Consider the following 20,525-nt stretch of genomic DNA (forward strand, 5'->3'; position numbering starts at 1 on the left):
GAGCTCAGGGCCTTTGAGAATTTGTCCTTTTGATGTACAATTGAAGTTTATTGTGTAGCTTGTTTTCCCTCAGGTGAGTGATTTAGATGATGAAGCCAGCTCGCCAACAGAAGAGTTCAAAGCCTTTGTGACAGATACAGGCATGAACCGCAGCCAGTCGGAATACTGTAATGTTGGCAATAAAACCTACCTGACCAACCACCCAGCCAAGAAGTACGTCTTTGACTTCATGAGGGTCCTCATCATGGACAACCTGTGCATGACACCTGCCAGCAAACAAACCCCCATCATTGATCTTCTACTAGAGGTAAAATCATCTCGGATATCTACTCAATCACAAGTGAACATTGTATTTGTTGCCAGTGAAGTGCATGCCATTGTGGCTTTATTTTGTATCGTCTTGTGGCACTTTGCATCCTGCTTATTAGAAGCTAATATTGGAGTGTCCATCTGTTGGGCAGAAATACTAACTTTGCTGTCTGTCCTCAGGCCTCACCAGATCGCTCCACCAGAACCCAGCAGAAGGAGTTTCAGTCCTATATCCTGGACAGTGTGATGGAGCAGCTTCTTGCAGCAGATGTTCTGTTGGGTTAGTTACATCCCAATCATCAGGTTTAGCTCAGGGAAATTCTCTGGTACAATGCGTCAGCCAAAAATAAAAGTACTGTCATTTACTCAACCTCATTTTGTTCCAACCTGTGTGGTTTGGTGTCAGTGAAGATTAGTCATCAGCATATGCAAAAAAACTAGTAGTTCTCAGCTTTTTTGACTAGAAGTCCCCACCGTTGTCCAACCCAATATACAAAACCCCTCCATATAGGCTAAGTTATTTTTAGTATTTCTGCTGTAATGAAGCTTGTTTTCAAACTTTTTTTAATAACTGGTTTATATTAAATTAATTAACCATAATTCGTTTTGTGAATTTATTTTAAGTTTTAAGAACTGTATACACTTTAATAACAACCGTTATTAAGGGGTGAAATATGATTTACAAATTTACTTCTTGATTTTTTTCTGACTTCAGCATTTCAATTTAGAGTTAGATTATTTAGTATATCAACAATGATTTATTAATTTAAATACTTTTGTCATCTTGTGCCTGCTGGTTGAGAACCACTGCCATATTTGAACTTACCTTGCACAAATGAGATTTGGTAGCCATGGCAGATGCTGTGATTTTCAGAGAAGGATGATCTAAATTTTGTGTATGTTTCTCACATTTCTCATATGGCTGCAGAAAGATTGTAATATAGCTCATGGGTCATACAAACTACATTCATGGTACTTTTTTTGTTCTGTGTGTCATTTTTGGTGCTTGACAGCATCAGTCCCCAAAAAGCAAAAATTCTATTTTGTTTAGATTTTTTTTTAGAAAAAAATAAGGGTTTGAAATGTCATGAGTGTAAGTGAAAATATATATTTCATTTTTAAATAAATGATCCATTTAGCTGCCAGTATACCCCTGAAGCTGATGGTGACTTCTGTGACCCCTGACCTCCACCACATTTCCCCTTGTTCTAATGTTCCCCAAGTAAAAAATAATATTAACCATTTCTTCATTGCAAATGGTTCATGTGTGTGCGCAGTCTTTCATTTTTCATTGCAAATCTCCAACAGGTGAGGAGGCATCATTGCCCATAACAACAGGAGGAAGTTACCAGGTTCTGGTCAACAACGTCTTCTACTTCACTCAGCGTGTGGTGGATAAGCTGTGGCAAGGCATGTTCAATAAAGAGTCCAAGCTAGTGGTGGAATTCATTGTTCAGCTGATCACCCAGGTGAGCGCAGTCCTGTGACCTAATACTTGGGCATAACTTCCATTTATGCTTTCACACCGCCTACATCAAAATAAGCACACTCGTTCCCATTGTCAAAATTTCTCTAGCGAATTACTAAAGGAAAATCTAAATTAGGTGATACAAAGGCAAGGTCTTGCTTTAACATTTTGGACCCATTTTTGCCTTTACTCTTTGGAACGCAAATGAATATATATATTTTTAAAATAAAATCTGAGCCAGTTCTGTACTCTCCATAGACAGCTACGCAACTACCACTTTGACACTTCAAAAAGTTCATAAAGAGATTGTAAAACTAATACATGTGTATTGAGCAGTTTAGTCCACATTTTCCGAAGAGATTGAATTTAGGCTTTTATTCACATATAAATAAATAGGATCAATAGGATTGTGATATGACATCACGTTGATGGGTCCCTTTGGTTGTTCTTAAATGGTTGGCAGGTAATACATTTTTTGTTGCAATTTTTAGTGAAAAAAATTGCTAAATTGTTTTTGAGTCTCTTATGCTCAGAACAGTTTTCTATTTTAACATTTTTTTCAAATGTAATTTATTCCAGTGATGGCAAAACTGTATTTTCAGGAGCCATTACTCCAGTTTTCAGTGTCACATGATCCTTCAGAAATCAGTCTCTCTCTCTCTCTCTCTCTCTCTCTCTCTCTCTCTCTCTCTCTCTCTCTCTCTCTCTCTCTCTCTCTCTCTCTCTCTCTCTCTCTCTCTCTCTCTCTCTCTCTCTCTCTCTCTCTCTCTCTCTCTCTCTCTCTCTCTCTCTCTCTCGTTGTATTCCTATGTGATTTACATGAGTGGTGGTTTTTCAACAAATCTCCTTTTCTCCTTTCTTCTGTTTTTGTGTGTGTCCCTCATCAGTCCAAACGCCGATCACAGGGTTTGTCTCTGGACTCAATCTACCATTGTCTGAACCGAACAATACTTTACCAGCTCTCACGACCACACAAGACCGTCCCACAGCAGGTCACCCTGCTGGATTCACTGCGTGTGCTGACGGTAAACCGGAACCTTGTGCTGGGACCCGGCAACCATGACCAGGAGTTTGTGACCTGTCTGGCCCACTGCTTGATCAACCTGCACACGGGGAGGTGAGAGAGAGACACAGGTGGCATGATGTTTTCAGGCACTTTATGTGAAATCAAGGGATTATGAATTTAGAGCGTATGGATGGACATGTTAGTCTCTCATGCTATGGTTTCAGGTTCTTCTTGCATATATATATATATATATATATATATATAGTTTATTGTTAAATTGTATTATTTGTTCAAAATTATTTGATCAAAATCCATTTAGATGAACAGATATATGATTAGATCTTTGCTGTTAAAAATAAATTGAATAATAAAAAAAGTCTTGATGAAAAGACTATTATATATAAACAATAATTTAATGAATAAACAAATCATTTTAGATAGATTAATACATTTATTAATCTATTAATACATTTTAAAAAATTAACACCTTTATTACAGTGTGAGCTGGTAAAAATTACACATTTTTCTTCTTGGTCTCAGAATTGTTTGTGATCGTGCAGCTCTTTGCTTTGCTGTTTTTACTGTGAGTCACTGTGAGAGATTTGAGGGGGAGGTTTACGTTGTCATGGCTCTGCATCTAGGCTGACTCAGAAGTTTGGCTTCAGAGAGACTGAGAAATGAGAGCAGCTCAGAGACTGTGAGCAGAATTACATTAGTGTGCAGTGCTGGTACTCTGAGCCTCTGTGCTCTGCTGACGCAGGAAGATCAACTGAACTTCAACTGATTTGATTTCTAGTGTCTGATGTGCTGAAATGATAGTTCATTATTCTTACTGTTTGTGATCTGGCCTTCAAACTCATATTATTGACTGACAGGTTGAATGTGTTTATATGATGTGGCAGTGATAAAGCACTGGCCAAAAGACCTTGGTGTCTTCAAATGTATGAGAATCGTGTGCTGTATCGCCGAGCCACAGGTCACTTCTCTTTCATGTTCTCTTACAGTAGTGTGGAGGGCTTTGGGCTGGAGGCGGAGGCCAGAATGACCACCTGGCATGTTGCAGTTCCTTCTGAGAATGAGTCGGACAGCGTCCAGAGCCAGGATGTTAGCGAAGGTTGTTCTTTTTCTCTTTTTCTGACATTACTGCAAACAAAAAGCTTTGAGTTTAATACCTTCAACTAGGGATGTCAAATTACACAAATTCCCATGATCGATCGTCGATTAAATTAACGATCAATTAATCGTTAGCCTTAATACTGCAACTAATAACGGCATGTTCCTCACTAGGGATGGAACGATTACCGGTTTCACTATAAACCACAATAAAATGTACTGGAGGTTAGTAATGTCGTTTAAAATTTGATTATCACGATTTTGAAAACTTGCAGTAAAAGTGACATTTAAGGGATAATAATGTATTATCATCATTCACTTATTACACAGATTTACTTTACCACATAAATAATTACGGGGACATATTGAATTGAGATTAAAGTCCTCTGATTTCATTTCAATATTGTCAATATTATCAAAAACAGAGACGCAAGTTGCATTTGAATGAAACGAGAGTGTGCGTCCGTTGTGATATGTGGATGTGCTCTGTTATAATGCGTTGCTATTGACGACGGTCATTATAAGGAATGAAATGCCATAATTGGATAGAATCGTGCTTAAAAAAAGTGCATAGAGCTGCTTGTTTTATTTGTTGTTTGTTGATTTTCAAATATAAAACTTGTAGAAATGTTTTAAGTGTGTGCATCTGTTCTTTTTGAACACTTTCATCTCATTTGAACAAAACCGTGATAATATTGATAACGGTGATAATTTGGGTCACTATAATCGTGATATGAAATTTTCACACCGTTTCATCCCTATTCCTCACCAAATGAATGAAGTGTTTTTAGTCTAAATAAAGGGCTAGTAGGATTGTAAAAATGAGTCAATGGGATTGATAATTTAATTAAATGACTTATTTAATAATCAAATAGGCTATAACGACTAATACGTGTCACCAACGCCGCCTCAGATCTGTTATTCAGAAATGCTCTTCCTGGAACGAGCTGAAAACACCAACTAGAACCAATGAATTCACAACGATTTATTAAAATAGTGTTCTCAACAATGTTATGTAATATGACAGTCCCAATCATAGTTATTATTAGCTGTGCATTGCTGTTTGAGCGCCCGCACTGAATGAACGCTGGTAAACTTGAACTAAGTTTATCATATCTTTCTACTCATTAATGTTGTGGACCCACTCTTCCTCGAGAAACGCACGGCAACTAAACCCAAATAATTCACAATGTTTTATTACAGTATTGTTCTCTTTATAATGTTTTGTAATATGACAGTCCCAATCATAGCAATTATTAGTTGTCCATTGCTGTTTGAGCTGCATGCGATGAAGCTGAAAATGATCACTACTACCGCTTTACTACCGTGTTAATTCTTAACCAAATGCATCCTATTATGGGATAAATCAGATGTATATTGGCCTACACAAAATAAACACAATAGTACAACTTACATTTGAACAAAACAAAAGGCTTCAAATACACATGCAAAGCATCATTATGAAGGTATAACTCTAATTGTAAAATGGTCCCAAACATAACTCCGGCATGTTTCGCGGTTAAGCACCTGTATGTGCATGATCCTGCTTAATCGATGATCGATACGTTTTCTTCGATGATCATCGGTTAATCGTTAACACTTTTACAAACCCTCATAAAAGCCATTATTAATGTCTAACTTCAGTCCTTCTTCTTTTGGTGTGTGTGTGTGTGTGTGTGTGTGTGTGTGTGTGTGTGCCAGGTCGTCAGTTGCTGCTCAAGGCAGTGAATCGTGTGTGGACGGAGCTCATGCACAGTAAGCGGCAAATGCTTGAGGACATTTTTAAAGTGTCTCTACCTGTCAATGACAGAGGACATGTGGACATCGCCACCGCCCGACCTGCTCTAGAGGAACCTGCTGCTAAAAGCTGGCAGAACCATCTGGGTGAGGAAAATGTCCAGTCAAGCACACTCAAATGTTCCCTTTATAATTCCATCTTGTGTGCAGACATGGTTCAATTTTAGCAGCTTGTTGCTTTCACACTTTTTCCTGTATCTATCATTGTCACTCTGCTTATTGTGTTTCTCTTACTGTGTTGGACAATTTTTGTTTTCCTACTAGTCCATGAGAAGAAATGCATCAGCAGGGGCGAGACTGTTGCCCCAGCGAATCAGTCCAAACTGTCTCGAGTCAGCAGTGGCTTTGGTTTGTCCAAATTGACCGGCTCCCGTCGCAACAAGAGGGAGAGTGGAATGAACAAGAACAACCTTTCTGCACAGGTAACTGACAACTTTCACAAATGTGGAAATGATTTCACAGTTGATCTTTTGGACTTGCACAGGCAGTTTGTACTCACATTATTTTTGAATGTCCAAAGGAAACCTTCCAGTGGATGTTCACGCACATTGCTGTGGTTCGGGACTTGGTAGCAATGCAGTACAAGGAGCATCAAGAGGTAACCTGCACATTTTCATTAAAAAGAAAAATAGTAATTGGTTAAATGTTTTACATGGAGTAGTCGCCAAATAATTGTTTTATAACATTTAAATCAAATAAATCGTAATTGTTGAGGAATGAATAATACAAAAAAAATAGATTTTCATTCCAAATATGCATTTGTTTTTTCACAGAGGCAGCAAAATGCACTAAAGTATGTGATGGATGAGTGGGCAGGAATTGAATATGAGCTGCTTCGGGAAAGGGGTCTCTGGGGGCCTCCTATTGGCTCCCATCTGGACAAGTTTCAGTTGGACATGACCGAGGGACCCTGTAGAATGAGGAAGAAAATGGTTCGGAATGACATGTTTTACATTCATTATCCCTACGTGCCTGATCCTGAGCCCAACGCAAGCACTCTGGTTAGTATTTGCCCTTCTTCCCCTTCTTTTTTGTGGTAATTTTGATTTTGATGAGGTACCTGTAGTGCATTTTTATCACAGGTTAGTTTGGGACAATACTATATCAGGCAGAAGCCTTGTATCTCCAAAACGACTTTTCAGGAAATGGAAAAATCACTATTTTTTTACTAATTAAACATAAATTTATGATGAGTCATTATATTATTAACATTTTACCAAAACCAAGCTCAAATGGAGTTGAGGTTTTTGACAAGCGAATTTCAAGGAAAATTAGGACATGCCGCATCGGAGGTAGTTAGTTTTCATCATCTCACAGGTTGTAAAGTTTAATGTAGCTACAGTCACTTTTTACTAGTGGGTGCAGGACACTATAGTTCATTTATGTAAGTGAGGATTGCAAAATAAAGTAAACTGTGACATATTATACCCAAAAATTCTTCATACAGTGGACTACCAGTAAAATTTATAAAAATTTGGGATCAAAACTACGCACAGGCTGTTTAATGCAGTATTGGCAATGACTCGAAGACAAATCGGAGACACTCTTCTCCACTCCTCAAATACGTTAGCCTTTGTGCTTCTTGAGTAAAAAAAAAAGCACTGTACTTATTCAAAGAACCAATTCTTTATTTACCCTTGCACTGCAAACAAGATGGTTCAAACTGCGTGCGGCACTTCATTGACGATTGAGGCGGGTGGAGTTATGAGGTTTGACTGACAGTTTAAGGATCCAATGGAGTACAAGGTTTAGTCATAAGCTCTTTTTAATACTTTTTATTGGTTAAATATTTGCGAAACCCACAAACAGATGTAAAGGGTAACCAGTATTAATGATTTATGAAAGAAAAAAAGACGAAACATGGAGATACAAGGTTTTAGTCTGACAGTGAAAATATACTAGTGACAATATACTACATGTATTATATTATATATAATATTAGTTTATTATAATAAAATCTTATTTATATATTTTTAGCCATATTTGTGCTGAATATAAGTAAATATAATATAAGTCAAGAAAGTCATTGCACAGATTTCAAGATTTGCTTAAAAAGAAGGTAATTCTGACTGCCCAAAATAGAAAAAAATTTACTTGTGTAACTAGGTTTAATCTTATTTTACCCCATTAACTGAAACAAGTCTGTTGAATGTGCCTATAGTTCCAGTGAAAGTCAGTGTGTTTATAGCACTATAATCTGCTCTGAATGGATCTTTTGTGAGCTCTCAAACTTGAATTTGCAGCATTAGCCATATGATGGCAATGAATGCACATAAGGACCCCTAAAGGCTTTCATACGCTCCTCTTGCCTTATCACCCATTTTTTCCTTCTTAGAATCACTCTCAGGTGCCATTACTGGGTGCTGTGGTTAACATACCAGTCCAGGTAGACACTGAAGTGTGCCTAAACTAGTCTTGCTGTAAGATATCAAACAACTGCATTGAGCTGAATGCTTAACTCTAAAATAAAATGTCCCCAGACCTTCTACATGTGCCTGTCTGCCTCACGACAGGGAGGCATGTCTGGATTCACGTCTCAGCAGAGCTTTTAAAATGCTTGTTGGAGATGTTTTCTCTGCTTTCAATCCTGTTGAATACATTTCATACACAAAGGTCCTTCCCTCCCATGTTTGCTAATCCTTTTTAATCCATGTTATAGTGTGTGTCATGAAGTTGAACAATATTCTGTTGCAGAATAATTATACTGTTACAACTTACTAATAATTGGTATTGATGTTGAATGATGTAATTGCCGGCACCAAACAGAACCGCAGAAATAAAGACCATTGTTCATTGTTCCATTGTTCAGCAAACAGATACTGTAGCCCCACCCTAAACTCTCTCCATTGGTTGAGCCAGTGTTGTTATGTGTGGCCCATTTGAAGCCCCTCAAACAAAAAATAGCATTTTTTTTGGTGTTGTTAGTTGTGCAGAAATTACATACTTCACCTTTAATTACAGTTTCCTTGACTTGTATTTAGATGCTTTAATAGAAAGTTGACAAACAGCATGTCCATGCAGATTGTTTTTCACCCCAAAATCTTTTTTTTTTTTGCATACAGACACCTGACTGAATTTGAATCTTGCAAACCTGTTGATCTAAAGATGTTTAAATGCTTGACATTTCCTTTGTGGGTGAATATAAATGGTGTCTAAATATGAATTACACAATACATATATATGAATTGTCAGTGTGGGATTTTTTTAGGGAGTGATGCACATGTCTGTTTCGAGCCCAAAGTGTGTTTGTATGCCTCTGACTGGATTCCTCTGGCTGTCACTGACTTGCAAGATCGTATTTTTCATTATAAAGGTTTTCCATCATGGTTGACATAAGAAGTGAATTAATCATATTAAATAATTCTTGTTAAATTTCAATCCTTCCAGAAACCAGTGCGCTACCGCCGAGCGATCAGCTATGACAGTAAGGAGTATTACATGCGGCTGCTGTCAGGGAACCCAGGGATGTACCAGCACTCCATAGAGCAGAACACAGAGGGAGAGACCACACAGCAGGAGCCTGAACATGGAGAGGACACCATCGCAAGGGTCAAAGGTCATTATTATATGTTACAGTGAAACTACTACAGAAAGTAAATACCAACTGCTCACTGGTGTACATTATTTTGTTTTAGTTTTACATGGTTATACATTTGGATTGTCGATGAATATAGCATATAGAAAAGACGTACCGTTTTCAATACAGTGAATTCTTCTCCTTTTTCAAAAGACTTGACATACTGTACAACTACTACTAACTTGTTAGTAAAAGGTAATTCTACCGACTCTTTAAATTGAATGAGAGAAACTGTCTTTCAGATGATAAGATTGACTATCTATTAAAACTTTGAGTGTGTTGTATGGATTGACTCCGTGTGCGTGCTGTGTTATGTTGTAGGTCTGGTGAAGGCCCCTTTGAAACGCTCCCGCTCCACAGCAGATGGGGCTGATGAGGACAGTCAAGACCAGCTGCAGGAGTTGCTGGAGTCAGGAGCTATGGACGAGGAACAGAAAACCGACAACACCACGCTGCTCCGTCTGCTGGAGGAGGGAGAGAAGGTCTGCAGCACTACACGGATCCACCTCTTCCTCCATAACATCCTAGTCGCACTGCTCAATAACTGCAAATTGTTTTACTGGCAGTGTCTGCTTTGAAAATGTTGGTCTTTGGATAAAGCCAAATTTTGATCATTAATTATTGGGCTAGCTGTTAGATTATCCCCCATCTGTATAAAAAAAGTAATTAGTAAAATTAGTCAGGTTGGATGATTATTCATTTTACTTCATGGATAATTTGGATTGATTGATTGATATGATGAATGATGTACTGAGAATGTGTTTCCCATGTTTGTTCTGACAGATCCAGCACATGTACCGCTGTGCTCGGGTTCAGGGTCTGGACACCAGTGAAGGGCTGCTCTTATTTGGGAAAGAACATTTCTATGTGATCGATGGCTTCACCATGACTGTTACCAGAGAGATTAGAGACATTGAGACACTCCCTGCAAAGTAAGAGTTTGGTTTTCTGCTCTTAGCCAATTACGAAGACTCACTTAAAATTTTCTGACATAGTCTCTAATAATTTTAGTGCAATTTTTCTCAACCTTTTTGATTGTTCAACTCAATATTCCCATATAGATAAGATATTCCAGTATTCCTGCTGTGACTATTACGCGGCTGCTTGTTCGCTAACTTTTTTTATTAAGTGAAATGGGAAGTGTTTTAAATTAACTACTTTACGATTCATTCTGTCATTTAGTTCTGTGATCCTTTTTAGATTAATTATTTAGTAATATAAATCATTCTGCGGGCGCTTTGGAGCTTTGCTGATGCCCCCTGGTTGAGAACCACTGTTTTAGTGATTGCACTTTGTTTTTGTGACATTTGCAGTATGCATGAGCCCATCATCCCCCGAGGGGCCCGGCAGAGCAAGAGTCAGCTGAAACGAACCTACAGCATCTTTGCTTACGAAGACATCAGAGAAGTGCACAAACGTCGCTACCTGCTTCAGGTCTGCAAATGAACCGTGTGGCTTAATCCGTTGCTAGAACCCAGATAACACTGGGCTGCTTTGATGTCAAGGCTGATAATGAAGTTACATTATGCTGTCTTCCTCACAGCCCATGGCAGTAGAAGTGTTTTCCGGAGATGGAAGAAACTATTTATTGTCTTTCCAAAAAGGAGTCCGGAACAAAGTGTATCAGAGGTATTGTAAACACTGATGCCTCTTAAAGGGGCACTTCAGTGCTGGGCAGATTAATGTGTATTTAAACTGTCATTTATGTAGTAGAAATGTGAAATAATTTTTGAATTTGGTGCCTTCTAGACTGAGAAAAGACAGAACATTTATTTTTGTCTCATGTGGATGAAAGACAATAACTCCCAGAATGCACTTGCTTCGCTGCCCTACGAGGCCACTCCCTACACCGCCCCCATCGTCGTTTTGATCTTCATAATAACACAATAATTTCGTTCAGTTAGAGAATAAACACTACAATTAAAAACTGAGCGTTTCTTTTCAATAAAGTGTGAGTGAGCCGAACGAAAGTCACGGGACAAACGCAGCTGCAGGAGTCAGATTTCATTCAGCATGAGAGGGAAGTAAGCGCGGCAGTCATTCTCAGCGCGTGCCCAGTCTGGCGCGTTTTCTGATCGCATATGGAAGCTAAACTTTCACAGGAATTCAATGAAAAGTTTAAACATTCACTTTGCTCTGCACCGCTCCGTTGATGAATGCCCGAGGCCGAGCGCATTTACATTCTGTGCGTGAGATCTCTCCCCTGTTGGCGGGTTGAAAACATGCGGAACAGCTCCTTCTACTGGCTGTAGTTTTTAGCCTCTGGCCAAAAAATCCTCTGATGACGCAAAATGACGATATTTGCACAATCGGAGGATTTTTTTCAGAAATAAAATGCATAATTATCTCGTCTCAGGGGGACATGAGGGGGGAAAGTACCATAATTCAAATATACTACGGGGTTTCTATTGATACAAAGCTTAATGCTAAATCACGGAAGTTACCCTTTAAGGCAGCATCCCACTAGCTGACAGCTCTATTTTGGATGTGGATGTCACAGGTTTTGATCATTTTCGATGAAATCTCATCCTGTCCTGTCAGATGTTGTCATACTCCGCTATTAAGAATAGAAAGGGGTGCCAAACTAAATTACTTCCTAAGACATTTCTCTCAGGTTCCCTGTCACACACGGCAGCTCCCCATTTTGGCAGCAATTCATTGTGAAGTTTCACTTTTTTAGAGCAGGTCTACTGCACATTGTAATAGACTACATTAAGATGCAATTAAATTTTTTTTTTTACATCATTACTCCAGTCTTTGGTGTTGCATTATCCTTCAAAAATTATTCTAATATGGTGATTTGATGCTCAAGAAACATTTCTTATTATTATCAACGTTGAAAACAGCTTGTGCTGCTTAACATTTTTATGGAAACTGACACATTTTTAAAAGATATTTAAAAACTGACACATTTGTAGATATTTTTCTATTGATATAGAAAGTTCAAAAGAACAGCATTTATTTGAAACGGTAATCTTATATAATGTTGTAAATGTCTTTACCGTCACTTTTTATCAATTTAATATATCCTTAAACAATAAAAGTATTCATTTCTTTTTAAAAAAAAACTTTGAAACGGGAGTGTATTTCAGCGAGACATTTTATAATCTGACTTTTCTGCCTTTTAAGTGTAGGAGAGCCTCAGAAAAATGCTTAGTTACACTGTCATCACTGATCTCAATCAGCATTTGCGATTTGAGGCTTTGCGTTTTCTGAAGCGTACAACTTAAAATCAGCTAATGGAACACGGGAATTAGCATAGCATATCCAAACTTTCAAGGCGGTTAAAGCCAAATCTTGTTTTGTAGGTTCCTGGCAGTTGTTCCATCACTAGCCGACAGCTCAGAATCTGTCTCTGGGCAACGTCCCAACACTAGTGTGGAACAGGGGTAAGTTGCTATCATATTATAAGATTATGAAGTGTATTTAGAGATTATTTATCAAATAAACTATGTGTGTGTGTGTGTGTGTGTGTGTGTGTGTGTGTGTGTGTGTGTGTGTGTGTGTGTGTGTGTGTGTGTGTGTGTGTGTGTGTGTGTGTGTGTGTGTGTGTGTGTGTGTGTGTGTGTGTGTGTGTGTGTGTGTGTGTGTGTGTGTGTGTGTGTGTGTGTGTGTGTGTGTGTGTGTGTGTGTGTGTGTGTGTGTGTGTGTGTGTTTTGTTAATAGGTCTGGTCTTCTTAGTACACTGGTCGGAGAGAAGTCAGTGACCCAAAGATGGGAGGTACTGTATCTTCACATTACAATTTTTTGTCTGTTTGTTTTGTTTTTGCAGTGTTGCTCATGAAAGACTCTTTATTTGCAGAGAGGAGAAATTAGTAATTTCCAGTATCTGATGCATCTCAACACATTGGCCGGCAGGTCATACAATGACCTGATGCAGTATCCAGTCTTTCCATGGATCTTGGCAGATTTTGATTCTGAGGTACAAACATGTCCTTGATCATTCTTTGTAATAAATACTACAGCAGAAAAATGTAGGGAGCCAATTTTACATTCTGTTGAAGCATTAGTACACGATTTGTGTGTTTTTTTAATGTTTAATTATTCCACAGGAACTGGACCTCAATAATCCAAAGACATTCCGAAACTTATCAAAACCAATGGGAGCACAGACAGATGACAGACTGATCCAGTACAAGAAAAGATTCAAAGACTGGGAGGACCCTAATGGTAAGTCAAAGACCCCTGCTAATGATCTGTGAGTTGTGTTGATTATGCAAACCTTTTTAACATGTTTTTGTTTCTCCACAGGCGAGACTCCTGCGTATCATTACGGCACTCATTACTCATCTGCAATGATCGTGGCCTCATATCTGGTCAGAATGGAGCCGTTCACACAGATCTTCCTCAGGCTTCAGGTTCGTCCTGCATGGCTTGATCTCTTTACTGTGTTTTAGTTATTCTTGTTGGGAGTTTTTCTCACCAACTGTGGGGCAAAGATGGAAAAAAAAATTGAGGCTAATACAGGATCTACAAAAACCTGTTTTTCCATTCTTCTACACCCATTGTTATGCAGGTGGAAATACATTTTATTATAAATATTACTAAATAAAGCCTCCACATGGCATCGAAAACAAAAACAAACAAAACTAGAAGAACAGGCCGTCACCAAAATAAACATAGCATCTTTCGCACTCATACAAATATTTATTGTTTTTTCCCCATACAAAGTTAGTTTATAAGTATTAATATTTTTTTGTTTCTGACAGGATGTTGTTATTAACAGACACATTAGCAGTCACGCTAATGATAATTATATTAGCGTCCACGCCAACAGATGATAATATTCTGTTTGTTATAAGCGCGCACTGCAGTTATGCCGCCTGTTCCTTTAAATTCTCAAGCTGTTTACAGTCAAGTGGATTCTGATTGGCAAGGTTTTTATCGTTCATCAGCTGGAAACAATCTTTCTGATGCTTCTAATGAGATTGTTCCTCTGTATTATCATTTATAGTAGTGATGTGGACTTCCCATCTCATAGAATTAGAATAATTATTAAAACTATAAAGTTATAGTTATCATCATAGTTATCCTCCCTAGTGTGAACAGGCCTTTGGAGTTGATCCAGATTGAAGAGAGGTTAAAGCTGTTGGTTACATGTTAGTTTCATCTGTGTTTTTAGGGAGGACATTTTGATCTGGCCGACCGAATGTTTCATAGTATACGAGAGGGTTGGCTCTCTGCTTCCAAACACAACATGGCTGATGTGAAGGAACTCATCCCTGAGTTCTTCTACCTTCCTGAGTTCCTGCTCAATTCCAACAACTTCGACCTTGGTAAGGACAAGCTGGACAACTATCCTCATTTGTACCCTAAATACAGTCTCTCTCTCTTTTATTTTTATACAAGTATGTTATTTAATTTGATCATTCTTTCCTAAAGGGAGTAAACAGAATGGCATTAAGCTTGGAGACGTTATTCTGCCTCCGTGGGCAAAAGGAGACCCGAGAGAGTTCATCAGGGTTCACAGAGAGGTAATACATTGTCCCTGATGGAGCCGGGGGTCAGAAAGAGACTCTGTGTGTCATACTCTTCTAATACAGATGTTTAGTACTGTTCTCCTAATCCCACTTTTAACGTAAATGTCAGAGAATATCTGAAGGCCATCTCCAGAAATAGGTTTGTAAACTGTGTGTGTGTTTTTTCAGGCTTTGGAGTGTGACTATGTCAGCTCCCATCTGCATGAATGGATCGACTTGATCTTTGGTTACAAGCAGCAGGGTCCTCCAGCGGTGGAGGCCGTGAATGTCTTCCACCATCTCTTCTATGAGGGCCAGGTGGACATCTACAACATTAATGATCCACTTAAAGAAACTGCCACCATTGGATTCATCAACAACTTTGGCCAGATCCCAAAACAGGTTTGCGAAAATAATTTTTTGAAAATGTCATGAACTTCGTCAGTGGATATTCTGCTAGGACACCTGTGCAAACTTGACTTCATACATTTAGTAAAAATTACTGTGACACCAGTCATTAAAAAGTAATTTGTTGGCCGAGGCCATTTGGTTTGATATTCTGTATTTAATGTAATTAGATTATTCAACTTTATTGTCATTACACAAGTACAGGTACAAGGCAACGAAATGCAGTTTAGGTCTAACCAGAAGTGCAATAGCAGCAAGTGCAGGATATACAATGGTTGAATTCATACATTATGTGTGACTTTGGTGTCCATAAACCTTTCAGTACCACTGTACAGTAAATATTGGTGTCTGTTTTATTTCAGCATCCAGTTTAACCTCTGTGTGCCTATTCTTTTAGCTGTTTAAGAAGCCCCATCCTCCAAAGCGGGTGCGCAGTAAGTCAAACGGAGAGGTACCTGGTGTGCCTGTTACAATCAACTCAACCTTAGACAAGATCTTCTTCCATCATCTGGACAACTTGCGCCCCTCACTCACTCCTGTCAAAGGTGATGCAGATTGGATGGAAGTGTACAGTAGCATTACATGCTCTGTGATGATCAAAAACAGCCCACGTTTTGATATGTTTTGCATGCCATTTTTTTGTTTTATATTCTGTCATATGCATTATTTTTTGTATTAAAATATATAAATGACGACTATTTAGTTGAATAGCTATTCATATATTGTAATACCCATTTTTACTTGTTAAAACTTGTTTGTTCAGAAATAATGTTCGAGTTTTGAATATCGTCAACAGTTCTGGCCATACAGTGCAGAGCATTTAAATGAGCTCTGTGTGTGTCATTTGTGTCTTACAGAGCTGAAAGAGCCAGTGGGTCAGATCGTGTGCACTGACAAGGGCATTCTGGCTGTTGAGCAGAACAAGGTGTTGGTTCCTCCTGCCTGGAATAAAACCTTCGCCTGGGGTTACGCGGACCTCAGCTGCCGCCTCTCCAACTATGAGTCTGACAAGGTCATTTGCAACATACAAGTTCTTCTGTTTACTTGCAGTGCTTTCAGCAGCTGTTGTGACTGGCTGTCAGATCCTAAAATGCATTTGGGATGAGAGCTTCTGCAAAGCTTTGCATATTCATAAAATGTGTTTTACAAAAATTATAGGTTTATATTCATTCTTCTTGAAACGGTGTAATTTCTTTTGTAGAAGCAGTGTTCTTTTTTTCAGGATTCTTTGATTGCTAGGTAGTTTAAAAACAAATTTATTTGAAATATATATTTTGTAACAATATACATTTTCTTTTATTGTCACTTTTGATCAATTTGATGAGTTCTTGCTGAATAAAAGTATTAATTAATACAAAATTTAAATCTTACTAACCTTAGACTTGAACGGCAGAGTGCTTATTTTCTGTATTTTGCTGAGCAGAAGCATACATAGACCATTTCTGAGATTCATTCTAAGAAGCATTTGAAATTCTTTGCAGTATTTTCTTTCTATTTTTCTTCTAAAATAATTTCTTTAAAGATATACAATACTATGTTGTTCAGATGATTTGCATTTCACTAGCTGTGTAGTAGTGCCCACTAGTTCTAGTGTGTGTTGTTGGTTTATTCTGTATATATAGGTTTCAGGTCCATTGTCTGATGTCCTTGTGTTGTGTTCGTTTCATAGGCGGGGATAGTATATGAGTGTCTGTCTGAGTGGGGGCAGATATTGTGCTCTATCTGCCCCAATCCCAAACTAGTCATTACTGGAGGATTCAGCACAGCCATCTGTGTTTGGGAGACCGGGTCTTCCAAAGAGAAAGCCAAGACCCTCGCACTCAAACAGGTAACTGTTATTAGCACATGATGGAGTTTGTTTTGTATTTGATTTAATGCTGCCTGCATGTTTGATTCTTTTCACTCCAAATAATATATAATATATACGTTTTCTTTAGACTCATTTGCTAAACGTACTTTTATGTTTTATAGGTTAATTAATGTATGTATGTATGTATTTTTCCAGGCTCTTCTGGGCCACACAGATGCAGTTACATGTCTCACAGCGTCATCAGCTTACCACATTGTCGTGAGTGGCTCTCGGGACCGTACATGCATCATTTGGGACCTGAACAAGCTGTCTTTCGTCACCCAGCTAAGGGGCCACCGGGCTCCAGTCTCGGCACTCTGCATCAACGAGCTTACTGTGAGCCCAAAAGAATGCTTTCTAAAAGTCACAAATGTTGTTTACACTACATTTAAAATCCTTTTAGTTTAACCATTATTAAGCACTCACATGAAAACTATGAAATTGTTATGGTTTATAGGGACAATAAAATAAATTTGTACAATTTTATAATAAATAATCATAATAAAATAATTCATATGAAAATATAATAATGTATTATTGTTATTATTATTGGCTAATATAGAATTTTTTGGTATAAAGTTAATTTGATGTAGTAACTCTGTACCAAAGCTGTAATACATAAAAAATGTGCCAAGTGACAAGTTGTTTAATTTAGCCATTTAATAAGCACTCACAGAAAATTATTTTAAAAGTTTATTAGGGCAATAAAATAATCAATAATATATTATAATGCTTATACAAATATAATAGTTTATTATTATTATTATTATTATTATTATCGACTAATCAAAAATGACTGCCAACTCATCAAATGTTAATTTGATCTAATTAATAATTATATAATTCTTTGATCAAGTTCTCAGAAATTGTAATAAATTTAACAAATGTGCTGGCCTGAATATGAATTCATTTCTAATTAATAAGTGAAATGCTATTTACATTATTTTAAAAAAGAATTTGATAAAATGTTTTGCTTTTTATGATTCCTCATAATAAAATAATGCCTCAGAACTAATTGAAGTATTCTGTGACTTGTATATGACTCTGTGTGGGTGTAGGGGGATATAGTGTCCTGTGCTGGCACCTACATCCATGTGTGGAGCATTAATGGAAGCCCCATCGCCAGCACCAACACCTTCACCGGCCGCAGCCAGCAAATCCTCTGCTGCTGCGTCTCAGAGATGAACGAGTGGGACACACAGAATGTTATCGTGACAGGACACTCAGATGGTGTTGTCAGGGTAACAGCCTTCACCTGAATTTACCTACTTCCTACTTGTGTCTTTAAAAGCATTCAACAGATAACAGTTCTTGACAAGTGACTTTATGTTGTAGTTCTGGAGAACCGAATTTCTGCAAGTCCCAGAAACCCCTGCTCCAGACCCTGTAGAGCCCCCAGAGGTGCCAGACTGCTGTGGAGAGATTGGTAAAACATCCCCCATTGCACCTTTTGAATGTCATTTGTGCTGTAATATTGCAAAGATGATATGAAAGTATTAAATAAAAGACTACCTTATGCATTATGGGAATTTCTTAAACTTTTATTTGATCTTTTCAGATTAAATAAACTCAATCTTGTTATTCCAGAGGGTCGTGACGCTCCAGACGATGACAGCAGTGAGTCTGAAGGAGAGGAAGCCAGCCTCAGTCAGGACCCCAAGCCTCGGACCTCAAACAGCCAGCCAAGCAGTACCGTCCACAGACCCAAACCTCGCAACGGAGCCTCCTGGTCCGTGGACAGTGGGTCTGATGACTCCCGCCGCTGGTCGGACACGCTCAGCATTGACGAGAAGGATGGCTTTGTTTTTGTAAACTACTCAGAGGGCCAGATTAGACCAGGAATTCCCTCGCAACAACATTCCCAACCGCACTCAGCACCCCCACATGGTCCAGTGCCACAGCCTCTTCAGCCCAGTACAATGGAGGCTCGGTCCTACAACAAACTCAAACCAGGTGCAGTAGATTAAAACCATGCCATGTCGTATGATAAAATGTTTTTTTTTAAACATAATTTTAGGCAAAGGAATGTTTTAAATGATTTTACAATTACATTAAAAATAATTAGATATATATTTGATTCTTATTTTTTTTTATTAAAAATTGTTATTGGCATAACAATTTACATGAAAAGTTATGATGTAGACCAAAGCGAGATCAGTAAATACGTACTGTATTTAAATGTATGTAAGCAAAATGTATTTAAATGCGATAGATTTCAGAAGTGTGGTTGTTAACTTTTAAGTTTATCATTAGCATTGTCATACAAGTGCGCTTCTCTTGTGTTGGAGGATTCTTATGATAGTGTTTTTATGTGAGCAACTGGCATGTTCTTTACTGTTTGCTTTGTCTCCTGAACAGGCTACAGATGGGAGAGACAGCTGGTGTTCCGGAGCAAACTCACCATGCACACAGCGTTTGACCGCAAGGACAACGCTCATCCTGCGGAAATCACCTCACTTGCCATTTCAAAGTAGGTGCTCTGTGTTTGTGCTGGATAAAAGAGAGAACTGATTTCTAGTGGGATTTTAACATTAGCCAAGTTTCCATCGACTTCCAAAAAAGATTGTGAAATTGCTGTCTCCGCCCTGTTTCCATCCATTTTCTATCCAATTGGCCTTTTACTGATAAAATGGTGTCGTTTCCATGCATAATTTTGCGCATATCACAAATTATATAATATCTTTCACATCCCAAATATTTGTAATTATACTACGGGGCCGTTGAATGCTTGAATCTGATTGGCTGATGAACGTTCTGAGGTGTGCAATTATTTTCTGGGAGATGCACAGCGAACGTAGTTCCAGGCAGCTCTTGACCGCATTACAGTTCCATATCACTTCGCATAGTTAACTGTAATAACGGACTAAAAAACAACAATATGACAGACGATTTTCCTAAAGTAAATCTTAATATTTACGGTGAATATAAAACGTTCAACAACTGGGCGGCAGCAGTATTAGACAGTCCAGATGAAAACCAACAGACGGAAGCGGACATCAAAGGCAAGCTTTTCTGTCTCATTACTGAAATCACACACACTCGCACTCGCACTACAGTTTGCACAAAAAGGTGTCAGCGCTGCCCTGACGATTTGATCAGTTAGCCTATATAGTGGAGCAACTTAAAGGCTACACGTGACATTTTTTCACTAGCGAGGTAATAACAGCGCTGTTTAGAGACGCACATAGGTAGCCTAATTCACACAAGCGCTCTTTCTCTCTCTCTCTCTCTCTCTCTCTCTCTCTCTCTCTCTCTCTCTCTCTCTCTCTCTCTCTCTCTCTCTCTCTCTCTCTCTCTCTTTCTTTCTTTCTTTCTTTCTCTCTTTCTCTCTTTCTCTCTCTCTCTCTCTCTCTTTCTTTCTCTCTTTCTTTCTTTCTTTCTTTCTTTCAAGCCTTCGTTAACACCTTTAAAATGACGTTTTGGAACTAGCAAAAGAGCCGTTGGATGAGACGCGGAAGAAATAGTCCTACTCACAATAGCGATTTAAGTACAAAAACCGGACGAATCCCTTTAAATATATCTTCGGATCGATGTCTTGA

At 38.3% G+C, this 20,525-nt stretch overlaps 1 protein-coding gene across 1 annotated transcript in view; it reads left to right on the top strand.

Annotated features, from left to right (window-relative positions):
• The window catches only part of wdfy3 (WD repeat and FYVE domain containing 3), an 89,283-nt gene that overhangs the window by 65,057 nt on the left and 3,701 nt on the right, over positions 1-20,525 (top strand). The window contains 30 exon segments of the mRNA XM_079815135.1: positions 74-307; positions 490-589; positions 1,618-1,778; positions 2,665-2,894; positions 3,788-3,897; positions 5,598-5,780; positions 5,958-6,115; positions 6,214-6,291; positions 6,467-6,694; positions 9,081-9,249; positions 9,592-9,752; positions 10,054-10,202; positions 10,584-10,704; positions 10,814-10,899; positions 12,579-12,659; positions 12,937-12,991; positions 13,073-13,192; positions 13,323-13,440; positions 13,522-13,628; positions 14,393-14,546; positions 14,653-14,744; positions 14,919-15,131; positions 15,535-15,682; positions 15,995-16,149; positions 16,807-16,965; positions 17,143-17,322; positions 18,045-18,227; positions 18,322-18,412; positions 18,574-18,939; positions 19,345-19,456. Coding sequence (XP_079671261.1) covers positions 74-307; positions 490-589; positions 1,618-1,778; positions 2,665-2,894; positions 3,788-3,897; positions 5,598-5,780; positions 5,958-6,115; positions 6,214-6,291; positions 6,467-6,694; positions 9,081-9,249; positions 9,592-9,752; positions 10,054-10,202; positions 10,584-10,704; positions 10,814-10,899; positions 12,579-12,659; positions 12,937-12,991; positions 13,073-13,192; positions 13,323-13,440; positions 13,522-13,628; positions 14,393-14,546; positions 14,653-14,744; positions 14,919-15,131; positions 15,535-15,682; positions 15,995-16,149; positions 16,807-16,965; positions 17,143-17,322; positions 18,045-18,227; positions 18,322-18,412; positions 18,574-18,939; positions 19,345-19,456 — 4,502 coding nt within the window.

Source organism: Gobio gobio (genome assembly GCF_949357685.1).
Source record: "Gobio gobio genome assembly, chromosome: 4".
Taxonomy (NCBI): Eukaryota; Metazoa; Chordata; class Actinopteri; order Cypriniformes; family Gobionidae; genus Gobio; species Gobio gobio.